The 27,939-nt window shown below is 44.2% G+C and overlaps 2 protein-coding genes across 3 annotated transcripts in view; one reads left to right on the plus strand and one right to left on the minus strand.

Annotated features, from left to right (window-relative positions):
• The window catches only part of LOC308289323 (LHFPL tetraspan subfamily member 6 protein), a 127,332-nt gene extending 115,568 nt beyond the window's left edge, over window positions 1–11,764 (minus strand). The window contains exons 1-2 of the mRNA XM_080731000.1: window positions 11,516–11,764; window positions 9,181–9,800 (exon numbers count right to left, since the gene is read on the minus strand). Coding sequence (XP_080587126.1) covers window positions 9,181–9,565 — 385 coding nt within the window. The 5' untranslated portion in view covers window positions 9,566–9,800; window positions 11,516–11,764. The remainder of the gene's footprint in view (window positions 1–9,180; window positions 9,801–11,515) is intronic.
• A 3,823-nt stretch (window positions 11,765–15,587) lies between these two features.
• cog6 (component of oligomeric golgi complex 6) overlaps window positions 15,588–27,939 on the plus strand; it is an 88,518-nt gene continuing 76,166 nt past the window's right edge. Inside the window, exons 1-4 of one of the 2 annotated variants that reach the window (XM_080730998.1) lie at window positions 15,588–15,746; window positions 17,754–17,897; window positions 19,288–19,359; window positions 22,198–22,256. In XM_080730998.1, coding sequence (XP_080587124.1) covers window positions 15,612–15,746; window positions 17,754–17,897; window positions 19,288–19,359; window positions 22,198–22,256 — 410 coding nt within the window. In that variant the 5' untranslated portion in view covers window positions 15,588–15,611. The remainder of the gene's footprint in view (window positions 15,747–17,753; window positions 17,898–19,287; window positions 19,360–22,197; window positions 22,257–27,939) is intronic. The other variant, XM_080730999.1, reaches the window with a different exon arrangement.

Genomic DNA, 27,939 nt, shown 5'->3' on the forward strand with positions numbered 1-27,939 from the left:
TTTTAAACATTTTGGAAATGAAAATGCTGCTGATTCCCAGGCTAGTGATCTGTAGGATAAGGCTGAGGAAACTTCATCCAGGCTAGTAGCTATGGATTCTTTCAGTGACTGCTGAAAATAGCTCCTCCTTCTCCTTCTGCCATCACTCAATACACGCCTGTTTCTCCAGCGGCCTTTCTGTCTGACCTGTCTGACAGCAGCATAAACGTCGTTTGTCGGGTGGAAACCTTGTATGTCCAAAAGCATTTGTTTCGTATTCATCATTTTTTTCAAATGATTTAAACTAGTGAAAACAGCCGATCTACAAGCACACAACGCCTCGCGCAGCGAGGCGTTGTGTGCTTGTAGATCAGCTGTTTTCACTACTTTTGTGCGATGGCCATATGATGAAGCAGTGCTTTACTTTGCGAAAAAAATTGCAAATTTGAAACTTGGAGATACGAGGTTTCTGCCCGACAGTGACGATAAAAGGAGTATCGACCTCACGCCGCCACCTCTCTCCAGGAAGATCAGGGCATAATTAAGGCCTTGACTGTAGCCTCACAGCCGGGCCAACGCGGCCTCCAAACACCGTAAAACTGGGTTTGAATACTGAGCAAACAGGGATTATCCCTCAGGGATCAGACCCGATCCATTCAATCCATACTGATTTGGGCTCTTCAGCAGACTCTGAGAGACGTACAATAGGTCAAAACATCGACTCTCCGTCGTCTTTCCGTTGTAATTCAACACAGCAGCGCGGAGAAGAAAAAATAAATATGGAAAGACATTGTTTTTTTTCCCCTCCTCCCTTCTCTGCATTCACTTTTAGAGTAGAACACTCGACTGCATGTGGAAATTTGCCATTTCCAAGGAAAATTCAAGGAATACCAAAACACAAAATTCCCCCAAAGCACGCTGTTTTGTTTCTGTTTCAATCTCTAAGCCGTGCCTACCAGAAAAACAATGTCATTACAGGTATTAAAACCGCACGCAAGAGTTCTTAGCCTCTTATCGTCACTTCCTGGTATTTAAATGCCACCAAGATGAAGTGTTGCCTTCTAGTTGGACTGTGACCAAAAGTCGTTATCACGTTCTGACCTCAAGTACAGTCTTGTAAAGTACAGGCCCGGGACAACTGGCAATCAAACATGCCCTCTCGACAGCACTGTGTCAGTGTAACTGAGTCACCGGCGATACGCCAGAAGTGGCCACTCGAGTCATCTGCCAGGCATCTGTGTGGTGTTGACCATGGACGTGCAGAGAATGCTAGAGAGGCAGGGGCTGAAACTTCTAAAGGGGCCTTTTGGTGAAAACATCGAAAATAGCCGACATCCAAGCTCACAGCGTGTCGCAGCGTGACGCGCTATGAGCTAGGAGGTCAGCTATTTTCAGTGCTTGATACCACACTAGAACTAAGCATAATCAAGTCAATACTGGACATTTGGCGTAACGGCATGGATTTCTACACAGAGAGGGCAATTCTTTCAACACAAGATACTGCATTCAAGTTCAGGAGAGTTTGGACAAGGCAATTCTCTTGAATGCTGCTTTCAGGTATGGCATGGAAAGAGGGCATTTGCATTTCTTCTTTTCACCATAGTAAAAACTACATTCATGGTCTGGAGAGGGCACTTTTTACAGACGGATAAAAGGGCAGGGGCTCAAGCCCCCTGTCTATGTGTGCACATGCCTGCTTTCTGACCTCATCTGTAAGTACAGTCTGCAAAGTACAGCCCCGGGACAACTGGCAATCAAACATGCCCCCGACAGCCCTGTGTCGGTGTAACCGAGTCACCGGTGATACGCCAGAAGTGGCCACTCGAGTCATCTGCCAGGCATCTGACTGTGTGGTGTTCTGTTGACTCCTCCCGGGGGCCGTCACCCATGCACACGGAGCACTCACCCGTTTTATGATGGGGAACAGGAACACAGGCCTGGCCTGTCAGCAGAAATGACAGGAGGGGCCGTGTAATGATTCACCTGAGGGGGAATTTCTTTTTCGTTCTGTTGTCCCGGCTCTATGCGCTCTATAAACCAGGATTGGAAAAAAAACTCAGGCAGTCTAAAGTGATCTTACAAGAACAACAAACCAAAAAAAAGTATTACACCCAGCCACCAGTGCCCACGAAATGCTATTAACTTCCTCCAACTGACAGGGCTCGTGTTGCTTTAATGGATACATTAATTCCAGGCTCTGTTGGAGACGCCTGGACACGCTTTCTCTCTTTTTGGGTCCCGTTTCCGACGGTGACAAAAGAGATCCTCGCATGCAGCAGGCCTGCCCGGGTATACTATGGCAGGAAAAACAATGACTTAACGGAACAAGAGAGTGAAATATCCCTCGCCCGTCTGCCCTTCGCTTCCCCCAGACTTCCTGTTTGACCAAACTAAATCCCAGCTGAAGCTGGGGCTTTCCGCCCTGTTTTAGTCTTTCTCTGCTCTCTCGGCCTCAGCCTCTGTTTTCTCGCTCACGTTCTCTTTGAGCCCAGCAGTCGTACGTCAGCCCCCCTGGGTCACTGAGCATCAGCCAAATCAGCTGATTTTCCCCCCGGATTGCTCCCTCGTGCCCAGCCGGAGGGAGGGAGGGAGGGAGGAGGAGATGGTTAACAGAGAGGGTTAAGGAAAGAGGGGTGGATGACAGACACACCATCATGGAATTAGGGGAAAGGTGAAATGGGCCAGAAATAGAGAACTGTGCAGACCACAATAAGGCCTAGTCTAGATGACAGGGGCAGCAACAAGGCTGGGACAGAAAGATATAGGACAAGAGCAGAAGGAGAAACATGAAACTGTAGACTGTTAATGGAAAATAGGCCGTCTTCATGGTCTGTTAACTACAGTATACTTTGCTGTTATCTGATTGTGTGTGTGGCCCAAGCGGCAGTGTGGACAAAGGGAAGTGTACGGCGAATAGAAATAGCCACCAGTTATTTTAGTGACAGACAGTGACAGGGAAGGTATAATTAAAGTCATACAAGTGTGTTGGGAGTGTGTTGAACAAAGGTGATCAATCAATCTCACAGGTAGAGAGACGGCCAGAAACGTACACAACAAAGGTCAAGATGGCAATCTATATGACATCATTAATACATGAGGCTCCTTGTCTGCAGCAAAGTGACCAGTCGCTCCGCAACCCTAACATGCGGGCTGGCTTGTGCCATCTCGTTGGTGTTATGCAGTGACTACATGGCAGGGGCATATCAGCAGGGGCATATCAGCCTGACAGGCCGGAGAGAAGAGGATGGAATACAGATAGCTCCTCCGGGAGGTGCTTTAAGTGTAAAAGAGGAGGCCTGTGACAGGACGGAATATTGAGCCGTTGTTTAGAGGCGTCTCTCAGCTGAGAGCCGTCATTGACCCGGCGAGCGAGGAAGCGGCGGATGATGTGTCAGGACAACATTGTTCGAAGAAGCAGAATAAACCGGCGTTTCCCCCCGCTGGAGCCCGGCTCGTTCCGCTCCGCCGCGCCGCTCATACGGCTCCCATTTTGTTTTTGTTGTACCTCTGGAAAATGAGTGCCGCTGATTTGGTAGGAAGGGGGAGTGAGTGGAAGCACACATTCTGGGCCCTGGTTCAGGTCCAGCTGGCAAGGAGCATCGCCAAGCCGACACAAGGACAAAGCTCCTGGCTGTGGCGGCGGCGCGCTGCGTGGCTTTCCGAACGGGACGGACGTGCGGCACACATTCCTGTGCCAGGGAGCCCGCTGGCACCGTTGCCGCGGAAAGCCGTGGCATAATGACAGCCCATCTGCGAGTTTACCTACTGTATGTACGCGTCCTCCATCTATTTCGCTTGTGGCGCTTAACTTTAACTTTCGGGAGATGGAGGTACAGCAGTAGACACCAGGTGTGGTAGGTTTTATTTCCTCTAGGCCAAGAGCACGTGATGAGCGTACATCGCTCTACTGCACTGTACTGTTAGGTCACTCTAGGGGGATAATAGAGCTACTTACAGTGTTGTTTCTATTTCCGCGGGTAAATTCTCTGAGAGGCCTCCGTGAAAGCCACTAGCAAACATTCCCAGAGCGGGATCTCAGCTAAAACAACTAAGAGCTGCTAAGTGTTTTCTGCGGCAGCACTTGCTGCTCGCCTATAGTTTTGTCTCCTGTCTAAACCCGATCGCCAATTCCAACAGGACTGTGACTGGACTGTTTACACACTCACACACGTGCACTGAAGCATAATAGCGACAGCCACAAAATGCTTATTTGTCTGTCACTGCATTAATTTAACCTCATTTGATTGAGGATCCTATTTTAGCTAATAAACACAATACATTGATTTGGTTCATAACCAGTGGTTGGGTGTTGTCTGTGAAATGTTCTGACAGAGTCTAAAGATATTTACATCAAGTAAGCAAGCACGACTCCAACTAGTTTCAATCTCACTGAGCATCCTTACTGGGAGCACGTTCGGGAAAGGTCACTTTAGAATAAATCTACCAGCACTCACGCTAAATGTCCTTTAAGGCACTTTTATTTTAATAAATAAATAGGCATGGTACGCTACAGAGCAGACAGCACAGCGTATGTGTTTCGGTGTCAATTTATGTATTAAAATAACAATGCCTTAAAGGAGTAGTTCACCCCCAAAATGACTTTTTTTCTATTGATTAGTCACGCCATGGAGACTAGAGTTCAATAATATTTTTAGATTTTTGTCGCATTCCTAAGACAAAAATGTGATAACAATAAATGTACCCTTCGTTCCGGATGGGGACCCGTTTCGAAACGGGTCCCCATCCGGAATCAATGGGGGTGAATTTACTCAAATCAAATTTTTGTCTTATGAATGTGACAAAAACCAACAAATACTATTGAACTCTAGTCTCCATGGCATGAGTAATCAATAGAAAAAAAGTCATTTTGGGGGTGAACTACTCCTTTAAACGACAGTTCCGAGAGTGCTGGGTTTCTCTTGTACAGATGTATTGTAAAGTCTAAAGATGAACAACTACAGTGCTGTATATGAGGAATACCGTCTTCATGGCCTAACACAGCATTTGGAAAACAAGTCAAGACATTTACCACATGAACCCAAGTATTCTGGGAGATTGTTGCAGATATACAAGCCCACAACAACATTGCGTTGTGAGTGTGACACGTGAGCTTGTAGGCCCGGCTATTTTCAAAGATTTGGTGGAGAGGGAGAAAAGGAGAGGCTCTTTATAGAGCCCTGGGGGACCCCGGTTGACTACTGTAAGTTAAGTATATACTATTGTGGTTTAAGTGATTAAATGTGGCTAATTGACAGCCTCTCAGTCATATTACTGAACCTAAATTAAAGGAGGAGTTGGTGACACTTTTTTTACGACACAAGCCGAGACCGATCCCGGCCTCCCGGGGCCCATCTGGTGACCTGGGTCAACCTGCTATTCCTCGACCTCTTGATCTTTAACAATATATGACCCATCTGACCTGGTTCAGACTGAGGGAAAAGACCTTTTGGGTGTGAGTGCGCTGTAGGCCTAGAATTGTTGAATGCTTTAACCAGTGAAAAATAGCAGATATACAAGCTCACAGCGCGGCACCGAGTGCCGCGCTGCGAGCTTGTAGATCTGCTATTTTTGAGAAAGTCGTGAAAATGTGTGCAAATCTTTGAATATATGTATTTTCAAAGCGAACGTTTGTAATTCAAATTTTGCTTCTGGGTGGTCCCTGGAACTAAATATTTTGAGATGGGGGTCCGTGGCCAAATACATATCATTTTGGGGGTCCTTCACATGAAAAGGTTTGAGAACCACTGACATAGTAGACTCTCAAGAACAGACTAACTGAGCTCCATTTAAGTGAAAAGGACCTTTTCTTTGACGATGTGTAGCCAGATTGCTGACACAGAAACACAGGTTTTTCAAAAAATCTTAGAAGGATTCAAAAGACACTTATAGAATCGGGTCAAAATTCTAATTTTCACGATTTTTCAAAAATAGCAGATCTACAAGCTCGCAGCGTGGCACTCGGTGCCGCGCTGTGAGCTTGTATATCTGCTATTTTTCAATAGTTAAAGCATAAAATAATGATACACAATAATGTGTACCCGTTCTGAATGGGTTAAAAAAAGGTTCTATCGCCCTCTGAGTTATGCCCCGGACAGACACACAGAGTGAGAGTACTTTTAGCTAATCCTCAGAAATAGTACGAAATAAAATCATGTCAATTGCGGGATGCAGTTATAAACGTCGAGGTGACTTATCATGAAGTCCTTTAACTGCACCTGACATCCAATAGAATGTCTTAGAAAGGGCATGAACAGTGCCTGTCGATGGACTTGCGGTGAGGAGGATGCTTGTCTTTGGAGCTCATATTGACCCAGGCTTGCCTAATGGGTTCTCATCTATGCCTGCTGCCAATGCTTTCGTCTTCCCCTTCGTTCCTCCTATTATGTCTTTATAACAGTGATTCTGAAACGTTTTCCTGTCAAGAAGGGCCCCCGAAATTGGAATGTATTTGGCAGCAGACCACCAATTAGAAAGAGTAGATTTGAGATTTGTCCAAATGTTTTGAAAACATCAGATCTAAGAAGCTCACAACACATTAAATTGTATTAGGGCATTCACGAATAGTGATTTTTAGTATTCTAATTATTCAACCTCAAAGTATTCGAATAGTCGAATATTTCGACAGGACTGGCCAAACTGTCAAATATTAAGTAAGCAAGAGGCGAACGTGCGAGGTGTTGTGAGCATGTAGATCGGCTATTTTCACAATATTAATCTGCGGAACCGATTCACATAAAATGTAATACCTACAATTCCAAGTGCTTGTCAGGGTGGGGGTCACGGCCTAAAAAGTTTTGACAACTGATTCTAGCCAAGCTTTATAAACTATATATTTTTTAAAGAGAAAACAATAAAATAAAATAAAATACGCGAATATTCGACTTCGGTGAACAACGTCGAATAGTGACTTTGATATTCGAATATTCGAATATTTGAATAGTTGGTGAATAGTTGGAACTCCGGGGTGTCCCTGCCCGGACCCCACTTTGAGAACCTCCCACCCCAGAAAGTGATAGGATAGGAATACTCACTCCTATCACTTGTGTAAATGGCATTGGCAGAGGCAGAGTGCTGTACCCCACACACACGCACGCACGCACACACACGCACGCGCACACACAGACTGCTCCGACAGAGAGTTGCTTTCAATTACCCCTTCCCTGCTCTGCCCTTTCCATCGACAAGTTCAGGTTCCGAATATCTAAGAAGTCAGTGCGCCTGCCGACCCCCCTCGCGCCGCCCCCATCCCCCATACTGAAAACAACAAAACAAAGAAGCAGCGTGTTGTAGACGCTGTCGGGTACAAAGCTTGTATCTCCGTGTTTCTTCTTTTTTATCGTCGTTGTCGGGTGAAAACCTTGTATGTGAAAAACCGTTTGTGTGCTTGTAGATCTTCACTACTTTTGTGCGACAGCCTTGTATGATGAAGCAGGGCTTTACTTTGCGAAAGAACGAACACATTTGAAACTTGGAGATACAAGGTTTCCACCCGACAACGACGATATGTCCTATTTTAAACTTCAGTGTAAGACAGTGTCGTGCATACTGTATGTATAGTGGAAATAGCGGATCTACACGCTAGACGTGTTGCGATGAGGTACGTTTTTGAGCTTGCAGATCTGCTATGTTCTCTATGTTTTAAAGATCACGCACGGTTTTGCATATCTGTGCACTGTACGCCTGCACTTGTGCTGAGGAAGGACACAAGCCTGCAAAGAGACAGGCAGATATCCTCCTTTTCTAATCCTGTAACCACACACTGTGTATGGCAAGCGGTTCCGCTGTGAGTCAGAGGGACTACACACTAAATAAACGTGTACAGTTATATACTGTACAAACCAGCCAGCGTTTACCTGGATCAGCCTGGGAGTGTGTCATATACGACTTTAATATGTATGTACCTGATGTGCCAAGTGGCTAAACCCCGTCAGAAGTGGGATAAGACGGGCTGTGATACGGCCCTCTGCAGTGGCTTATCCGCCTTTAAAAGCCCGGCGGCAGCTCTGACTTGACTGTCACATCTGCCTGCAACCTGCTTTCATGTCACTCCGCCTGCCAGAGCCCATAGCAGCCGAAAAATCAACGGGGATTGTAAATAGCTAGAGCGGTGCACCACACTATGCGAGCAAACGTTTTGGAAGTTAATGAGAGGGCTCAAGCACCGCAGCTTCTTAAACTAGGGCAAAGAAAAGAAAGACGGCGAGGAGGAACACATGCTGAGCCCCGAGCAGCGCAGCTCGCCTTGGAAATCCTTCGCGCAGACCTCACGTCCCGCGAGGGCACGCACACACACACACACGCACACACACACACACACGGTGCAAAACCAACAGAACACATGTGCAAACTAGCCAATGCCTTGCATAGAGGTCTTCTCCATTTCCACGTGTAAATAAACAAGACAATCAAATACAAATACAAGACGTGTATTCAGCCAGGACAGGTCCTGGGGGAGGAGGAGGACACCCCTACTTTCGGGGCAAGGAACACCGGCGTGCTGCCAATGCACAGTGAGTGGACAGAGCCGGTGGGAATGCAGTATCGTCCACCAAAATGAGCTTGGAATTACAGTGTTCTTTCGTACGCTTCCATTACAACCTCGCTAAATACAAGCTTCTTGTGATTGTTCCCTCACCAACACAGCACAGAGGGGGGAGAAGGCAGGATTACAGGGTGAGATGGCCAGAAATCGTAGGCGAAGGGTTTCACTTTGAAGTTGCCGCGGGTGGCTTTGATTGAAAAACCAACACACACAAAGTCTGGGATGTTAAGGTAAACTCAGGAAGGTTGCCAGCCAGACAGGTTCACAACAAAAAACGCACACGGCGGTGACACAATGAAACAGTGTGTATCAAAAAGGCACCTCGGTCAAGGCAAGACCCGACCGTGGAAGCTTGTGATTGGCTGAACCAGAGCTAGAGAGCGCTCAGCTGTGTTCAATTGGACCGCGCGGAGGTGCCGAAAGTCTGGGGGGATGAAGATTTACTATTCTGGCCCCCTGATTTACAACTCGAACAGCGCTGAGTTGTCTCAAGCGGACTTGGCAACGCTCGACACGGCGGCTCGCTCACTTTAGCTTGCTCGGCGGTGTCTCACGTGGCTCAAGTCCGCTCAAGAACCAGCCTTAACCAAGGTGCTTTTTTGATACACCCAACAAAACAGGAAATGGGTTAGAAGAAACCAGGAAACGGAAACGCATACCTCCGACGAACTGGATGCCCCCGGCCACGCGTCCGATGGTGCGGGAGATGAGGTCGGAGATGCAGCAGCCCATGAGGGCGGTGAGCGCCACCAGGAGGAGGAGGCCGCAGCCCACGCCCGTCACCACCGTGCAGATGCGCCACTCCAGGCTGGGGATGCCCTGGAAGGAGGCGTAGCGGCCGCACTGCTCCAGCATCACCGTGGCCTGCCGCTCCTCGTCGCGCACCGGGTACGAGCAGCGCCGGAACGTGCCGAAGCTCACGGGCTTGTCCATCTGCGAGCCCAGCAGCCAGTAGGGCATGAAGAACCCGACGCAGGAGGCGGCGGCGCACGCCAGCGACAGCAGGCACCAGATCACGCCGGCGCAGGTCAGGCTAGACGCCATGGCGGGTCTAGGTCTAGCGTAGTACGAGGGCCACGGACGATTATTTAGCGCTGGGTCCTCCGCGTTGCGGTCACTGGACCGGGCTGGCGGTGCTTGTAGTGGGGACTGATGGAGTCAGCAGCCGCGTGCTGGGGTCTCCTCTGATGTGCTCTGCTGGCCGGAACTGTGTACTGAACTGAGCACATATAGAACACCATGGGTCTTCTGCAGCATGTCACACACTCACTCCTGCTCCCTGGAAGGGAAAAGACCATGACAGAGAGAAAGAGAGAGAGGAATATCTGGTTTCACTATTATGGGAAATGGAGCAGACAGACACACTGTACTTTGGAAAGAAACGAAAGTCTTTGTTTCTGTTTTAAAGCAGGGGTCTTCAACAGGGGGTCCGGGACTACAGGGGGTCCTCCAAATCTTTGATTGATAGAAACTTTTTTTCTCCTTTTTTTATATTAACCACTTGAACCGTAGCGTCCATATTCTGAGAACTTTAGCCAAAAATAGCAGATCTACAAGCTCACACTGCCTCGCAGCGCGAGGCGTTGTGAGCTTGTAGATCGGCTATTTTTGGCAAAGAGCTTTGGTGTAGAGGGGAAAAAGAGCAGACTAAGTACAGAGTGAAAGGTCAAGTTTATTAAGTATGGATGGTTCAAGTGGTCAAATATTGGAAAACACAAATTGACATGAATCCAAAATACACTGATGATTGTGCTGTCAAACAATGAAACTATATGGAATCTATGAACAGGTTGTGGGGGTCCCTGCTTCATCTCTCTCTCAACTAAGGGGTCCTTGGCCTGAAAACATTGAAGACCCCTATTTTAAAGAATTGGGAAACGCTTGAGAAGAGGGCAGCATAAAGCAGACAACAATGCAATTCGTTATTAAGTTGTTATAACTATGCAACTGCATGTTGCAGTAGCCTACCCTGATTGAATCAGAAGTTGCGTACACATGACATTGGCGTGTTGGCTTAGTTGGAATGTCGTAGACCTACAATGTTTGGTTTAAGTGGGGTCCGGCTGGCCCGGGACCCCCAGGGGGAGTTTCAGGGGGTCTCCAGCTGAATGATAGTTAGAAACCAAATGGACCCTTATGGCTCTGTTGATGGATTGATTGATTTATTGAATACTTTATAAGAGGAAAAGGTCCGTTTACATTTCACTGGTACAAGGTCAACTAAAAGGATACCCAAAAAGCCTATGGCTTGTTTAAATCGAGATCCTTTTTTAAACTCATATAACATTGAATGACAGCAGATAGTAGCTACTATAATGCAGAAGATAAACTGTAAGTACAAATGGAACCTTTAGTTAGTGTTTTCAAATGGACCCCAAATGCCATTTAATGGGGGTCCGTAGCCTAATGCACGTCAGACTGGGGGGGTCCTTGAAATTAAAATGGTTCAGAATCACTGCTAGCTAGACACATATACATTTTCTCTATGGGGGTCCATGGCATATCATTTAAAAATGGGGGTAATAAGTGTCAATTTGGGGGTCCTTGACATGAAAAAGTTTGAGAACCACTGTCGTAAAGTACAGTAGCCTACACTTTGTCAAACAAATTGATAGTAGCCTAGCAAGATTAGTTTGCAGAATAATTGAATAATTGTCAAATAAACGTTATAGACATCACGGCTGTAACGCCGAAATCAATATCGGGACACGGGTGCCAACGACGTAATAAATAATGCCATTATTATTAGACCTGAAAATAACTGGACTTCTCCATGCACGGATCGAGGCTACTTTGCTGTGCTGTGGATCGGAATGATTCCTCCGGGTTTTTGCTCGCCGTTACAACTCGCTCATTCCTCAGCATAGGAATCATGCTGCGAGTTATAACGGCGAGCAAAAAAGAAGAAGAAAAAAAACGCTTGCAGCTTTGAATGCTGCAGTCAGATCATGATGAACACGAACGATTATGTGTGACAAAACAAACCTTACAGACCTCAGAGATGCCTCAGAAATAAGCAAAGCGTTGGGGTTTTCTTTTATTATTCCAGTGATGGTATTTCCATTTGCGGTGGAGGGAGCCACACAGCTGTGCTCTCTCTCTCTCTCGGTCTAAAGCAAAGTTTTCGGTCGGGCGAAAAGAAGAAGAAAACCAAAAAAATGTAAAACTCAATTCAATCGCCAAGGAAACGGTCCGTAAATATAGATAGTGGAATGAATGGATCCCTGTCACTTCTTCTCCCAGTGTCTCTCCACGATTATACTGAAGGAACGATCTAGATGACAAACGATCTGATGGTGGTGTGTGTGTGGGTCTGTGGCGTGGAGTTGTCTGTCTGAGGGGGAGAGAGAGAGAGAGAGAGAGAGAGAGAGAGAGAGAGAGAGAGAGAGAGAGAGAGAGAGAGAGAGAGAGCCTGCGGGGGCCAGGGCTTCGGAGGGGGACCATCAATCACAGCCATATCCCCACCCACTCTAGACCTCTCTCTCTCTCTCTCTCTCTCTCTCTCTCTCTCTCTCTCTCTCTCTCTCTCTCTCAATTTCATTTCAATTAACAACATCTAATTTATGACAGAGCAATATGTTATCACATGTAGGCTAGATAAATAAAACACACACCCACGCGCGCACGCGCACGCACGCACACACACACACACGCGCGCACGCACGCGCGCGCGCGCACGGATTATGCTCTTAAAGGAGTAGTTCTAAAAATATTATTCTAAAACGGCTAGTTCCATAATTCCTTGATTCTGATTGGCTGGTTGCTGTGGTATATGAGACTATAACCCACACCTTGAATCAGTTTATATCAAATCCAGGTGCGTTATTTCTTTCCACAGTGTTCCACAGTGCACCAATTATCTGCACCTGTGTTGTTTCTGCAGCCTAGCCGGGAAATACTTTCTTGCAGAGCAGACCTTATTGTGTATTATTAGTGAAATAGAACAGTTTTAATTGGTACATGTCTATGATTTTCATGTTGCAATATTGTGACCGTTTTAGTAAAGCAATAAGCCACGCGAGGCTTGTGGTTACCGGGGTAGTATACACCGGCTGAGAGAGGGTCGGAAACACTCGGCTGCGCCTCGTGTTTCCCAACGACTCTCAGCCGGTGTATACTACCCCGGTAACCACTCGCCTCTTGTGGCTTACTAGAGGTTCGCGGCCCTTCGCGCCGCTCACATCTAGAGTCCACGCCCGCCTCTTTACTAAAAAACCTTTTTTTCAAAAAAAAAAAGTAAAAAAAAAAAAAAAAAAAAAAAAAAAAAGTTTTTTGGGGGGGGAACTATTGTGGCGGAACTAGTGTGCCGCAGCACGTTTCCGGTCGGACATATTTGACCGCCGGACGCACTTCCGGTTAAGAACTCCGTGTGCCATGCACGTGATCAGTCCTAGCCAATTGGAGTGCTGCATTTGGTCGTGTCTACCGATTAAATACCGCTGGCTGCAGTTCTAAAATGTATGTATAGATGTACTCTACTGTACCTTACTGTACAGTACCTCTATCTCTCTCTCTCTCTCTCTCTCTAGCCCTGTGCAGCTGACCCCTCTCTCTCTCTCTCTCTCTCTCTCTCCCCCTGTGCAGCTGACCCCTCTCTCTCTCTCTCTCTCTCTCTCCCCCTGTGCAGCTGACCCCCCCCCTTCCCTCTTGTAACCTGAGACTCTCTCTCTCTCTCTCTCTCTCTCTCTCTCTCTCTCTCTCTCTCTCTTGCTCTCTAGCGAATCAGTGGACGGCATAGAGTTATGGGCGGTATTATTCTGTACGTTCTCCCTACCGTTGAGTTGAAGTGGGATGCGGCTTTTACTCAATTGTAAATATAAGATTGCTTTATTGAACTCTAGTCTCCATGGCGTGACTAATCAATAGAAAAAAAGTCATTTTGGGGGTGAACTACTCCTTTAAGGCCCATTCCCACTGGGCCAGATAACAGATAAAAAAATCTCTTTCTCCAGATATTTTTCCATTCAAAGTGGATGGTAGATACAGATAAAAAATATCTGCCCCAGATATTTCTTTTATCTGTGGCAGATGTATTTTTTAATCTGTATCTGGCCCAGTGGGAATGGGCCTTTAGCCTGGCTTGGCCAGACAGCTAACTAACTGCAGTTAGAAGGCCTATATTAGTATATCCTTGTTTTAACATGGGTGGATGTCATTTTCCCTCTATATATATATATATATATATACACACACTATACTTCAAACTTAATTTTAACCATGATAGATTAATAAAAAACACCCATTATTTTTTCTGGTGACTCATATTACCCTCCTAATACGTGTTTTCTCAATAACCTTTTTCATTTTTTTTTATAATTCTTTGTGAAAATGAGAAAAATGAAATACAAAACAAAATTATTAAAAATAAATGAAATATTTATTAAAAATATATGAAAAAATACGGCCTGCTGACGTATTAGGAGGGTAGTATGAGTCACCATAAAAAATAATGGGTGTTTTTAATGAATCTATCATGGTTAAAATGGAGCTTGAAGTTACAGTGGGTGTCACGTGTGTGTGTGTGGAGAGAGGCCCTGCATGAGCCTGGGGAGGCAGACCCAAGCAAGGCAGAATTTTTTTGAAAGTGGAATATCCCTTTAAGATCCAAACATCCTGTGATGAAATGAACCACTTAGGCCTAACAATCAGCCTCAGATAAGATTGGTTCTGAAGGGAACTGTAGTGTTTGTGCTCACTGAGTTACTGTTTGCCAAGCTCCCAGGTTAGTGAACAGTAGTCCAACCCTCCATGTCCTCTCTGCCCACACAAGGTCATTTCAGTTTCTCTTCTCTTCTTTCAGACGCAAGTCAATTCATCCCTATATTGACAAGGCTACAGTGTTTTTACAGATAAATTGATGGCATCTTCATCTTTTCATCACAGCTGTCTGTGCAACAATAGGAGTCATTACCAGGGGTCAGCAACCTTTTTGAAATGAAGTGCCATGTTTTTTATTTTCTAGATAGTCAGTGGGCAAGGTCAACATGAATTCACATAACATAATATTTAATGAGATGCCATTAAATTCTGACATATTTTGATTGTCAGGACATTGTTATAACAATCATTAAATTATAGGCTAACCCAATTTTCTCCCCGACTCCCTCCCCAGTCAAAGTTCAACATTTTAATGAATGTAGAATTCACGTGCAGGATGAAATTTGTTGCAAATCAGGTGACTTCATTTAATGGACCATGTTTAAAACAATACTTGATTTTTGACAATATAAATCCTCTCTGTGATCACCCTCCCCTGTGTCATTGTGCACCCGTGCCTAAGGTTGCCCTGCATTATACGGTCGTACTGAATTGTCCACGGATTAATAAAGGTTTATCATCCTAACTTTAGAGTTCTTATTGCTCTTTCCGTTTTAATAACAAAACTGACACAAAAATATTCACGCGGCGGAACTCTTGCCGTTTATTCCTAGCATCTACACGGACCAGTCCTGAAACAGGACGGTCGTTGATAATCTGACGTACGACCGTGTCTTGGTTGCCCCTCTACCTCGGTTTGCGCACGCAAATTCGTTCGCGTCTACAAACTAGACAAACGTTCAAATTTCACAGAACAAAGTGCTTAATAAAGTCACAATAGATAGCTTACCTTGGCCGGCAATGTAGAAATCCTGGCCGGCCTTGCGTTCTTTAATAAAAAAGCATTTTTATCCGATCGTTGTATGTTTTCCCATTGCATTCCCTGGTGTTCCCCACGCGCACCAACCCCATCTATTGAACACTGAGATGTGGGCGTGGGCTTGCAAAAAATGGGTCCGGAAATACATGGGAAAACACAACACGATCGGATAAAAAGGGCTTTTTATTAAAGAACGCAATGCCGGCCAGGATTTCTACATTACCGGCCAAGGTAAGTTATCTGTTGTGACTTTATTAAGCACTTTGTTTGTGAAATGTGAACGTTTGTGTAGTTTGTAGAGGCGAACGGATTCGCTTGCGCAACTCGAGGTAAAGGTTCAACCAGGACGGTCGTTCAGGGCTACTACTACACGGACCATTTCATCGACGCACCAAACACCCTGACAGCAGCTATAGTTGACGTGGAGCTGCAGGTTTGTTTGGGTTTGTTTACATGATGGCAGAGATCAAGACAGACATGTCAACCACAGACAACCAGAATGCCAGCATCGTCCCTTCTCAGCAGAACAACAACCCGCTGTCACGGAAGCTCAACAAAATCCTGGACACCAGACTGGACAATGACAAGGTAATGTGCTAACTGCTAGCTATAGCCTAAGCTACTACACAAGTGTTTCTCAAACTTTTACATTTCAAGGTCTCCCCTTAACTCTGACAGTGTACAAATGGAACCAAATGGACCCGTTAGGGTTCATTTGGTTCCATTTGTACACTGTCAGAGTTACAGACTTGCATGGGTCAATTTAGACCCCACTAAAGGAACCCACAGAGTCCCTTGTATCCACTTTGAGAACGGTGTTTCTTTTTTACAAGGAATCCTCTGCATTATATTTTAATACAACCTGGACATGATGCATGCGTTTTAAAGAAACTATTTTATTTGGACCATGAAGAAGACATTCAATTGATGTGAATTGTGAATCAAGAGGGTTTTAAATGTCTCTCAAGTAGTGAAATGTTGGATATGTGTCACATGCTTTGATATAAACGTGTTACGTGTGTGTGTGTGTGTGTGTGTGTGTGTGTGTGTGTGTGTGTGTGTGTGTGTGTGGCATCATGCTTTGATATGTTGTGTGTATTGCCTGCTTTGATTATAAACATGTTACATTTGTGTTACATGCTTACAGTGTAACTTAGTCCCCTCTATTGTTTGCATGTCATTCTTCATTGTCCTGTTTAAGAAGTGCATTCATATGCAAACTCGTATACAAATACACATTTAGAGGGTTAATCATGATGCCAGTTGTTCTCAAACTGTTGTCCGGGGGTCCTTGAGGGGGTTCTAGGGGGTATCCAGCAAAACGAGGAACAGTTTAACAAGTTAACCCTTATCTGAAAATATTATAGTCTTTCTACAACTTCATGCTCACAACTAGCTGCAAATTGCAACACTACACAGACATGTTTTTTCTAGGTGTTGAACTTCAGAAGCGATCGTCTTCGATAACGCAACGTCCCGCTGCCTCCTGCATTATGTGACATTTAGAACCAGGTGGTACACAAGACCGTTGCAGGGTTTCCTGCAGGAAAAAGTCTTGACCAGGGGGGAAAATTTTTGATAATTAATTAATTAATTCGAATAATTAATTCACTTAATTTTTAATATTAATTCTTATTTTTGCCCTATAAAAAAACACATGAATGTGCCCATGATGACGGAAAACACAACTACATGCTATCATCCACATTTATTCAACATTGAATAACTTATATTGCCGGTTCGCCACCAAAGGGTTAAAAAAATAGTGTGCACGCTGGTGTACGAATTCGTGCACAGATGATGCACTATGCATGTACACGCTTTTCACAGCTTTCAAACAAAAAAATTCGCTTGGAAATCCGTTCAGGCATTCAGGAGATACCAGCCCTTATGTTTTCTTCAAATGTAAACAAACATGGCTGCCATGTTTGAAAGATAGGGTTGGTATGGGGGTTAAACAAACATGCAATTTCGCGATCGCGATCATGCCTAGTACATTGTTGGAGGTCCAAAAAGTTTTTTTGATTTTTTTTTTTTTTTTTTTTATACCCTTGGGGGGGCGGGGGGGTTTTCTGGCCAGGCGGGGCGCCTGGCCTGTAAAGTGCTGCAGGAAACCCTGCGTTGAGTGATTTCCCACGAGCGCTTCCAAACTCCAACACTTAGAAAAAAGAATCACCTGAATTTATTGACAGAAAGCAGCTCATAACATGTCTACGGTGGGTTTTTATCAAACAAACACTTTACAGATAGAAAGAGGATAATTCAAGCTTTCCATCTAGCCGATGAGTTTGACGTCACATTGGCTATACCAGTGGGAGGTATTGCAACCCTAGATTCAACATTATATACAAAAAAATCCAGTGTTGCAATTTGCGGCTAGCTCACAACTATGTGACGCGTGTAGATCGGTACAAAATATTTACATACGGGGTCAGCGGTCATATCATGCATTATACAACACAATAGTTTGAATACTGAAACGGCAAAACCACATTTTGGTCACATGTGTACAGTACACCCAGACTGGAGTAGGTGAAGTCAATTGTAAAATGCCACTGCTTGCTTCATGATCATGGATCACGTCTGTTTCTGTAGGAGATGCTGGAGGCCTTGAAGGCGCTGTCCGTGTTCTTCACAGAGAACAGTTTGCGCACCAGGAGGAACCTCAGAGGGGACATCGAAAGGCGAAGCCTGTCCATCAACGAGGAGTTTGCGCGGATATTCAAAGACGTTAAAGAGGTACAGCAATGCAATGCAGGCGCGACTCCCTTCAGGCCGCAACACTTTAACTGTTGATCAATGGATGAGAGAGCAGCTGACTGGTCAACATCGCACACTGACTGGTGTCCGCATAGAAAACGAGACTGAAGTCAAACTTTATTTGTTAACTCTCCTACTGCCAGATTATTTATTTATTTATTGGGTCTGGTGCCATCAAAAAGCGGCTTACCTTTGCGACGTTATAGTAGATAGACAGACAGACATTTATTTATTTATTTTTATTTTTTTTGGTTGTGCAATAGTGCACTTTGGTCTGCCAGGCAGCAGAGGGCGGCGTCATGCGAGAATGAATGTGAATTTGCCTGTTATGTGTTGAAGAAGAAGAAGACCAGTCACTGGCCACAGAGCCTTACAGCCAGAGGAAATCAACAAGGAAGTGAATTGTTCTCCGTTGATCTAACGCATAATGGATTTTTTACACCATCACCGCGGAAAATGTGTTTACAGTAGGCGGCCGCGCGACCCCTCATCAGCTTACAGTCATCAGACGAACGAACCGAACGAGCGCCGTATTGGCGGAGAGGTCTTGCGAAATCGGGCGAACGTGAACGTTCAAAGCGTGGGAAGAGTTAAAGAGAGAACGATCTGAGCACTGGAGTCGAAAATGAACGTATCCAGGAAGGCGTAAAAATAAATCAATGTACTTTAATCATTCATTAAAATAAATAAAAACATGTGTCAAGTGTCGACCTCAGAAAGGGAAAGGAGCACTCGTCAAAGAGTAGTTCACCATAGTCTTGGGTGCACAGTTCGGGCAAACAATGAACTTTAGAACAAGGTCACCAGCACTCACTTTAGAACAAATTCTTCAAGTTTATTGAAGTTTTATCAGTGGGCCTTCCTAATACAAGCATTGGTGTCACTTATAAAGGGGACCTCGGTGCCACACACAAAACGGTCCGAGTGAAACACATATCAACCAGTCACTTCACTTTACAGCTCGTTCAAATCAACTCATTTTTTCTATTTTTTACATACCAAGTGTCGACCAAACTGGTCTTCATCAGGTCAAGTAATTGTATGATTAAAGTACATTGATTTTATGTCCTCTCCTCCGTTAATTGTTGAGTTACCTCTTTTTTAAGTCATGGTTCCCGTTGATCCTAGAAGCACCAATCTACTTTTTGCTATATTTCTTATCTCCTTTGAGCACCTGGTTGATCTCTCTTTCTCTCTGCAAAATATATTTGTATTTTACATTTATTTAGGCATACATACGTATATACATACAGTATATATATATATACACATACTAGTGCCGTTACATATTTGCATCTCCAAGGTCTGTGTGGAGAAGATGGCAGTCTCTCCACTGCAATCGTAACGTGTTCAAACCTTTTTCCTATAGGAGCTGGAAAGTGTCCATGAGGATGTACAGGCCATGAGCACCTGCTGTGAGGAGATGACCAACAGGCTAAAGGTACAGTCAGTCGTCCTTCCTTACCATGGTGACGTGGCAAACAGTCAACAGATTTTGCCATATCAAAATGAGACTATCTGTGATGTAAATGATATGCTAGAACAGGAGGAGAATGACTAGACTAGACGAGAGATAATAGGATATGTGTATCACCGCCGTCTGGTCAGAAACCTACTATCTCCAAAATTCTCCATATTCGTTTTAATTTTTGTTTTTTATTCGTAAAGTAATGCCCTACTTGATCATATTATATCATCACACAAAAGTAGCAGATCTACAAGCTATGAGCTTTTTCTATTTTTGAATTTGAATCCTGAAAAGTAACAGTTGTGGATACTGGATACTATGAGGTTTTCATCTGACAGTGATGATATGCACTATGCTTCCTGTGAGGATAATAGCTTGTATTAAATGGATATTAATGGAACCGATGCATGCTACAGTATGTCTGTAGAATAGTTTTGTCTCTCAACTTATTCATTATTCCTTTTGATGTGTTTCTTTGCTTTGTTTTGTTCCTGTTTGTGTTGAGCCTGGGGGGGGGGGGGGGGGGGTGGGGGATTTATGTGTGTTATGTGTACAGTAGGTGTTTTGTAAACAAAAATCTAGAAACAAAAGTTTGGACGGGGAAAAAAATGAGACACCAAAATGAGATGCCATAACAGTAGAGGTGGGCGTTTGTGCATTTTGTTTTAAACGTGTACACATGGAGTGTTCATGGTTATCTGTGGTTAAGCATATTGTGATTAGAGATGCTCCGATTGTGATTTTTGGGGCCAATACCGATCAACTGGAATCAGTATCTGCCGATACCAATATTCCCGATCACAGCGTCAAATCCATAAATTCTTCTATTTATTGTGTTACTGTAGCAGCATTTCTATATTTAATGATTCTTCTTACAAAACATTGACATTGTATCAGGGCAGGAATTTCAGGGAGGCCATGAAGGCCATGGCCGTCGTTGCCCCTCAGTTTGGCCTTGTGCCCCTCAAACCAATGGCATGACCTGAGGCCACAGTGGCCTTAAAGCCCCAGCCCAGGTGACTGCACCACTTTCTGCTCTGTCTCTGTCAATATGTAGACACCAGACAGTGTCTCTTTCTTGTCATGTAGTCAACTTGTCTTTTGTTGAGATTCTGAATTCTCCCATCTTTAACGCAATCCAAACTTGCCTTAACTTTACTGTAGTTATGGTTAGGGTTAACCCTTAAATTCAATTAATTATTTCAATGGACTAAAATCCTGTTATTTGATGGCCTTCCTGCCCTGGCATTTGGCCTTTGTGCCCTCAAAAAATAAACAACACCAAAGGCCATACTGGCCTTCCCCTAAAATGACGAAATTCCACGCCTGCATTGTATATTAAGTATAAACATTAGGAGATTGCAGGCTTTTGATTTATTGAGTGGAGAACATAACAAGTATAGTCAATACATTAAAGAATGTAGTACAGTACAAGTACAGTTAAACACCCTGCCTAAAAGGAATATCGCAAATAAGTATTTACGGTCCTAGGTATTCAACTCATGGGGCTGAGGTCCTTTAGTATCCAATTCAACTTGTAGAAGTTGAAGCTGAGGTTACATTCAGTCCCACAGATACATATTGTGAAAATAGCTGATCTAGCTTGTAGATCGGCAAAGCCGATACCGATCAAAGCCGATAGAGGCATTATCGGCCGATCGCGATCACTCACCGATCAATCAGCACATCTCTAATTAAGTTTGCATTATAAGCCTTGAACACAGTTGTCATTACTTGTCAACACAGCTAATGAAGCAAAGTTGAAACAGTCTTTCTGGACACTTTTCCCAGAGCAAAGCATTTCGTTTATTTTTTTAAAGCAAAGCCATTGAAAAACTAAAGTTGAAACTCCTTTAATGTGCTGCTTGTTTTGAAGCTATATGTCATAGATATTTGTGACGGCCACAGCATTGGATACGGTACATACTGTACGTTGGATAAATCCAGCAGGATAAAGTTAACGTTAATATCGGCCTGCTGCTCTGGACCAAGCCAGATGGTTCAACCATCCGTCACTACTAGTGGCACCGTGCGTGCTGTGGTGGAAAAGATGTTAACTCATCTGCTGCCATTTAACAATACCTTCGTACTCTCATATGCCAAACTGTCTCCATAGACTTCCATGTAATTCATAGTGCACGGATCATGCACACCCATGCCTAGATAATGCACCACGTGTGTCCACATGGCTCACAGCTTTCAAACAAAAAAATCCGAATGGAAATCCGTTCAGGCATTCATGAGATAGCAGCCATTATGTTTTCCTAAAATGTAAACAAAGATGGCTGCCATGTTTGAAAGATGGGGTTGCTATGGGGGTTAAACATGCAATTTCGCGATCGCTATCATGCCTACTAAATGTTTTGGGGTCAAAAAAATTTTTTTGAAAAAAAGTTTTTTAGATTTTTTTTTTTTTCAAAAATTCTCGGGTTCCTTGGGCGTGGCAGGGTGGTACATCGCGAAATTCTCGGGTTCCTCGTTTTTGGCAGCATATGAGTTAACATTCTTCTTGAAAAACAGAACAAGCTTGTAAGCTTGTAATATTGAAGAACAGTATTTTATGTTACATTTATTTACAATATCATTTACATTATTTATACAGTATGAGGTATTTTGAATGTTCAATCAATCAGTCCAAAACGTATAATGAATTATTTCACGGTTAACCGGGTATCCTAATATACAGTTTATGGCTGTTGTCACGTATCAAATACTTAAATTGAACCATGTGATAGCAATAATATGAATTGTGATATTTTACAAACGTTCATAATCACATGAAATAATGCAGCGAACCGTTTGTTTCAACAGGCTGCCAAAGAGCAAACTCAAGACTTGATAGTGAAGACCAACAAACTGCAGGGGGAAAAGTGAGTTGATGTCATGATGTTACTGCATGGGTCTTCAACAGGGGGTCCGGGACCCCGAGGGGGTCCTCAGAGTTACTACAGGGGGTCCTCCAAATGTGTTTTTTCCTCCTTTTTGTGTGCCTGTGTTGTGTGAATGGATTATGTATATGTCTGCACAATGCATCTGCTTGCATACCTAAAGGTGCATTTTATTTATTTTTAATCTTTTTGTAGAACCGCCGATCCAACCAATATGCCCATATCTCCATATACATAGATCTCCATATATGGGTATCAGGTATCTCCATATATGGGTAACTGGTCCGATATCTATCTATAAATGCGACAAATCTCTGTCTGTTTGTTTGTTTGTAATCCGCGTATCTCGAGAACCGTTCGTCCCACCGGCTTCAGATTCGGCACGCGCGTTCCCCGCCGCCGCGCGGAGTGCAGTGCCGGGCCTCGACCCGACCCGACTCGCGGTTTTCCGAAACCGGCGCGAAACGTTCGGAATCTCCTTATGCGGAGCTGATTGTTGACATCAGGCTGTTCCGGAGGAAGCGCTGACTCATTGTGACATCACTTCATAAAAGGCTCTGACATCACGTACGCCACATGAGTCAACAAAAAATCTCTGTGAATGTGTATGTATGTATGTAATCCGAGTATCTCTAAACCATTCTTCCCACGTTCTCCATATATGGGCATAAAGTGAATGCCCGTATGCGGAACTGATGTCTGACATAAGAGTTTTCCGCAACCGGTACTGTGTGTGCAGAGATCTCCATATATGGGCATAAGGGGTATGGGCATAAAATGAATCCCCGAATGCGGAGCTGATGTCTGACATCAGAGTTTTCCGCAACCGGTACAGTGTGTGCAGAGATCTCCATATATGGGCATAAGGGGACAATGGCAAACAGATGGTCAAAACGGGTCCTATGACAACAGGTATATTGGGGTTTGCATTAAAGGGTGGGGACAAAGGCTAACAGAAGGCAAACAGATGGTCCAAACGGGTCCTATGACAACAGGTATATTGGGGTTTGCATTAAAGGGTGGGGACAAAGGCTAACAGATGGTCAAAACGGGTCCTATGACAACAGGTATATTGGGGTTTGCATTAAAGGGTGGGGCAGGCATAAAATGGACGCAAATAGACAGATATCTCCATATATGGGCATATGGGCATAAAATGGACCCAGAACTATATCTGCAGTGATCTCCATATATGGACATAAAATGGACGCCGACAGACAGACAGATACAGATATCTCCATATATGGGGAACTGATGTCTGACATCAGAGTTTTCCGCAACCAGTACTGTGTGTGCAGAGATCTCCATATATGGGCATAAGGGGTATGGGCATAAAATGAATCCCCGAATGCGGAGCTGATGTCTGACATCAGAGTTTTCCGCAACCGGTACTGTGTGTGCAGAGATCTCCATATATGGGCATAAGGGGACAATGGCAAACAGATGGTCAAAACGGGTCCTATGACAACAGGTATATTGGGGTTTGCATTAAAGGGTGGGGACAAAGGCTAACAGAAGGCAAACAGAGGGTCCAAACTGGTCCTATGACAACAGGTATATTGGGGTTTGCATTAAAGGGTGGGGACAAAGGCTAACAGATGGTCAAAACGGGTCCTACGACAACAGGTATATTTGGGTTTGCATTAAAGGGTGGGGCAGGCATAAAATGGACGCAAATAGACAGATATCTCCATATATGGGCATATGGGCATAAAATGGACCCAGAACTATATCTGCAGTGATCTCCATATATGGACATAAAATGGACGCCGACAGACAGACAGATACAGATATCTCCATATATGGGCATAAATGGACACAGGCAAACAGATGGTCAAAACGGGTCCTATGACAACAGGTATAATGTGGTTTGCATTAAAGGGCGGGGCATTCATTCTCTATTTACATCGTTCCCGAGTTGGCCAGGTCGCCGACTAGACGCTCCAGCTTCTAGTATATATAATAATGAATTCCGTCCTCTGCGAATTCCGTCCTGCGCGACCTCGCCCTCTGTGCGACCTCGCCCTCTGTGCGACCTCGCTTTCCAGTGTGAAGTGAGCTTTGCTTTTTAAGAGTTCATTTCATTAAATGTCACACAAAGCTTGGGCAATGGCAAGCTTTGCGGGACAAACGTACATACTGTACATCCAAAAAGACAAAGCCAGATGTACTGTAGGAGCGGTTAGCGCCGCTCAAAGACCCAGCAACCTCTGGAACACGTTGACAGCATTTAATTTCCAATGTGACCTGCATGTGACTAACTGGACTTACTGGTGCGTGAACTCACCTTGAAAAGAAACTAGCTGGCATGTGCATTCTTTAAGCATACCTTTTGATTAAAAAGCATATTTGCTAGTGTAGCGTTCGGTGCGTGATCTATCAAAACTCGCCAAAGTCACACCTGCTATATCCTCTGTGACCCTGCTTACAAAACCTCCCTCTAAATATTAGAGCTGTATGCAGGTTGCCTGTTCCTTGTAATTGGGATTCCTTTGTTTGGGATTCTGAAACTATTGTTTTAATGAGGCAGTGTGTCACGCCGGCAACCATAACTGTGGTGTCAAGCAATGTGTGTTTGTGCGAGTGTGTGTGCGCGTGTGCATGTGTTTGCGCGGCTGTATGCCGACACCGCAGCTTCAGTATAGCAGCGGTACTTGAAAACAATTCATGTCAAGGATGCATTTGGCTGCAGACCACCATCTGAAAATAGTTTGTGCCATGGAGTGGGACCCACATATCTCCCCAAGGACCCTTGGGGGGTCCCCTGGACCCCACTTTAAGATTCACCAGTGCATAGTACAGTACAGTACAGTACAGTATGTGTGTATTGCAGTATGTCACTGGCCACAATGACTCAACACAATGTATTTGTATAATCATCATCATCATCATCATCATCACACTAACTCAATATCTAAGATCTACGGTGCAATATATCGTCGTTGTCGGGTGGAAACCTTGTATGTCCTTAACAGTTTATTTTGTATTTATCATTCTAAAAATTATCTAAACTCGTGAAAACAGCCAATCTACAAGCACACAATGCCTCTCACCGTGAGGCATTGTGTGCTTGTAGATCGGCTGTTTTCACTACTTTTGTGCGACGGCCTTGTATGATGAAGCAGGGCTTTGCTTTGCGAAGAAATGTACAAATTTGAAACTTGGAGATACAAGGTTTCTGCCGGAAAGTGACGGTATGATGTTAAGGTCAGTGATGTTGGTTATTGTCAAACATAACTCACTTATTGTCCTTCACAACATATGAACTGTTGCTGGCAGAAGTCAGATTGCAGTTGAAAGTTTGTCTCTAGCCATTTCGCTGAATTGCATTGCGTTTTCCTCCATGCTGTGTAAGATGATGATGTAAACCGACTTCAAAGTCTGCAATGTCACGGCTCATCTTCATAGTAAAATCCTGACTGGTAATCCATTCTAAGAGTGTACAAATCTATTCTGCATGTTATGGTGTTGAGGTGAGCGTGGGTGGTATTTCTGCTTCATTTGGGTAAGTCAGTGTGTTGACAGAGACAGGAAAGGTGGGGGAGAGCATAGGGGAGAGACATGCAGCAAATGGCCTGAATCGGGCCCGGGAAACGAACCAGTGACTCGCTGTCAGACATTAGAACCTATGTGGCATGCGCCTTAACCATGTGGCTGCTTATCGCGTCGCCCCAAGAGATGGTCGAACCAAATGATTAGGCCTGTCACAATTATTACATAGTCGTCTAATCACAATTATTTGACATAATCGGGATTATTTTTAATAATCGTCATAATCGTTTCCATGTTGAAAAATGCAGTATTTAAAAAAAAGTCAAAAATTGTGAAAATAGCCGATCTACAAGCTCACAACGCGTCGCATTGTGAGCTTGTAGATCGGCTATTTCCACTATCAATGTTATTTTTTAAGTACAAAGTTGTCAAATATGTGAGTCATTTCTTTTTACCGGTATATTTAGGTCATGTGTCAAATTCAAAGCCTAAAAGCCAAACAGAAATGCAATTGTCAACGACAAAACACAGTTAAATCGTTAATCGCAATTATTTGAGTGACAATTAATCGTCATGTAAAATGTCATAATCGTGACAGCCTTACAAATGATGGATCCATAAGGGTCCATTTGGTTCCATTTATCTCAGTCACAGACCTATAATGGTCCAATTGGCATCATTTTTTATTATACAGTATGTGTATTTGACAGGGACAATAGAAAAACAATGTATCAATTTACGAAAACAAACTGAATATATTGGATTTTTATTGGATCTGAGCAGCGCGTGCGTTGTCTTCCGCTGGTGTCCTGTTTTTACAATAAGTACTCTTTAAGACCAATATTTGATTTTAATTTCTGAGGAATGTCAACAGCCTATCTATTGTATCCACTGTATCAACCATTTGGCTGGGAACCCCTGGGAACCACCTCAAGGACCTCTGGGGGACCCTGGACCCCACTTTGAGAACCAGTATCATAGAGGGGCATAAAGACACTAGCCTGGAAACCACACCAACCTACCAGAGCTAAAATCTATGCCAGACTATGAAGACACCACTTTAAGGACCACCCTTTCTCTGTCACAGACACAGTTATAATTTATATACAGTGATAATCTCAGTTAGGGTTTTCTTATTACTTTGACATGTCAGGTTTTCTTCTACACATAGCTTATTGCAAGTCTTGCATAAGAAATATGCATGCAAGAAAAGCGTTTTTCTCAAAAGTAAGAGATTTGAGGCGGAGCGCACATACACAGTAGCTGGCTTGGAAGTCTAATTTTTAGATATGAAGCGTTAAATCATTCATGAGGAGGATGATGAATATTTCTCTTGAAACAGCTCATTTGCTTAAGCAGGGCAGCAGTCAGCTTATATATGTACAGTACAGTATGTATGTATGTATGTACTGCAGGGGTCTTCAACGTTTTCAGTCCAAGGACCGCTTAGTTAAGAGAGAGATGAAGCAGGGACCCCCACAACCTTTTCATAGATTCTATATAGTTTCATTGTTTAACGGCACAATCCATCCATCCATCCATCCATCTTCAACCGCTTATCCGGAGTCGGGTCGCGGGGCTAACAGTTCCAACTGAGACCTCCAGATTTCCTTATCCTGAGCAACTTCCTCCACTCCCTCAGGGAGTATACCGAGGCGTTCCCAAGCCAGTTTGGAGATATAATCCCTCCATCTGGTCTTTGGTCTGCCACGGGGTCTCCTCCCAGTGGGATGCGCATCGAGGACCTTCCTAGGAAGGCGCTCGGGGGGCATCCGTACTAGATGCCCGAAGCACCTAAGCTGACTCCTTTCCAAATGTAGGAGCAGTGGTTCTACTCCAAGTCTCTCTCGGGTGACTGAACTTCAAGTTCTCACCCTATATTTTGGATTCATGTCAATTTGTGTTTTCAGATACGTATTTAACCACTCGAACCGTCAATACATAACTTGACATTTCACTCTGTACTTAGTCTGCTCTTTTTCCCCTCCTACACCAAACGTCTTTGCCGAAAATAGCCGATCTACCATCTCACTGGGAGGTGGTGTGAGCTTGTAGATCTGCTATTTTTGTCTAAAGTTCTCAGAATATGGACGCTATGGGATTCAAGTGGTTAATATAAAAAAGGAGAAAAAAGTTTCTATCACACAAAGATTTGGAGGACCCCCTGTAGTAA

This window comes from Nannobrachium achirus, assembly GCF_963921795.1.
Source record: "Nannobrachium achirus genome assembly, chromosome: 8".
NCBI classification, from domain to species: Eukaryota; Metazoa; Chordata; class Actinopteri; order Myctophiformes; family Myctophidae; genus Nannobrachium; species Nannobrachium achirus.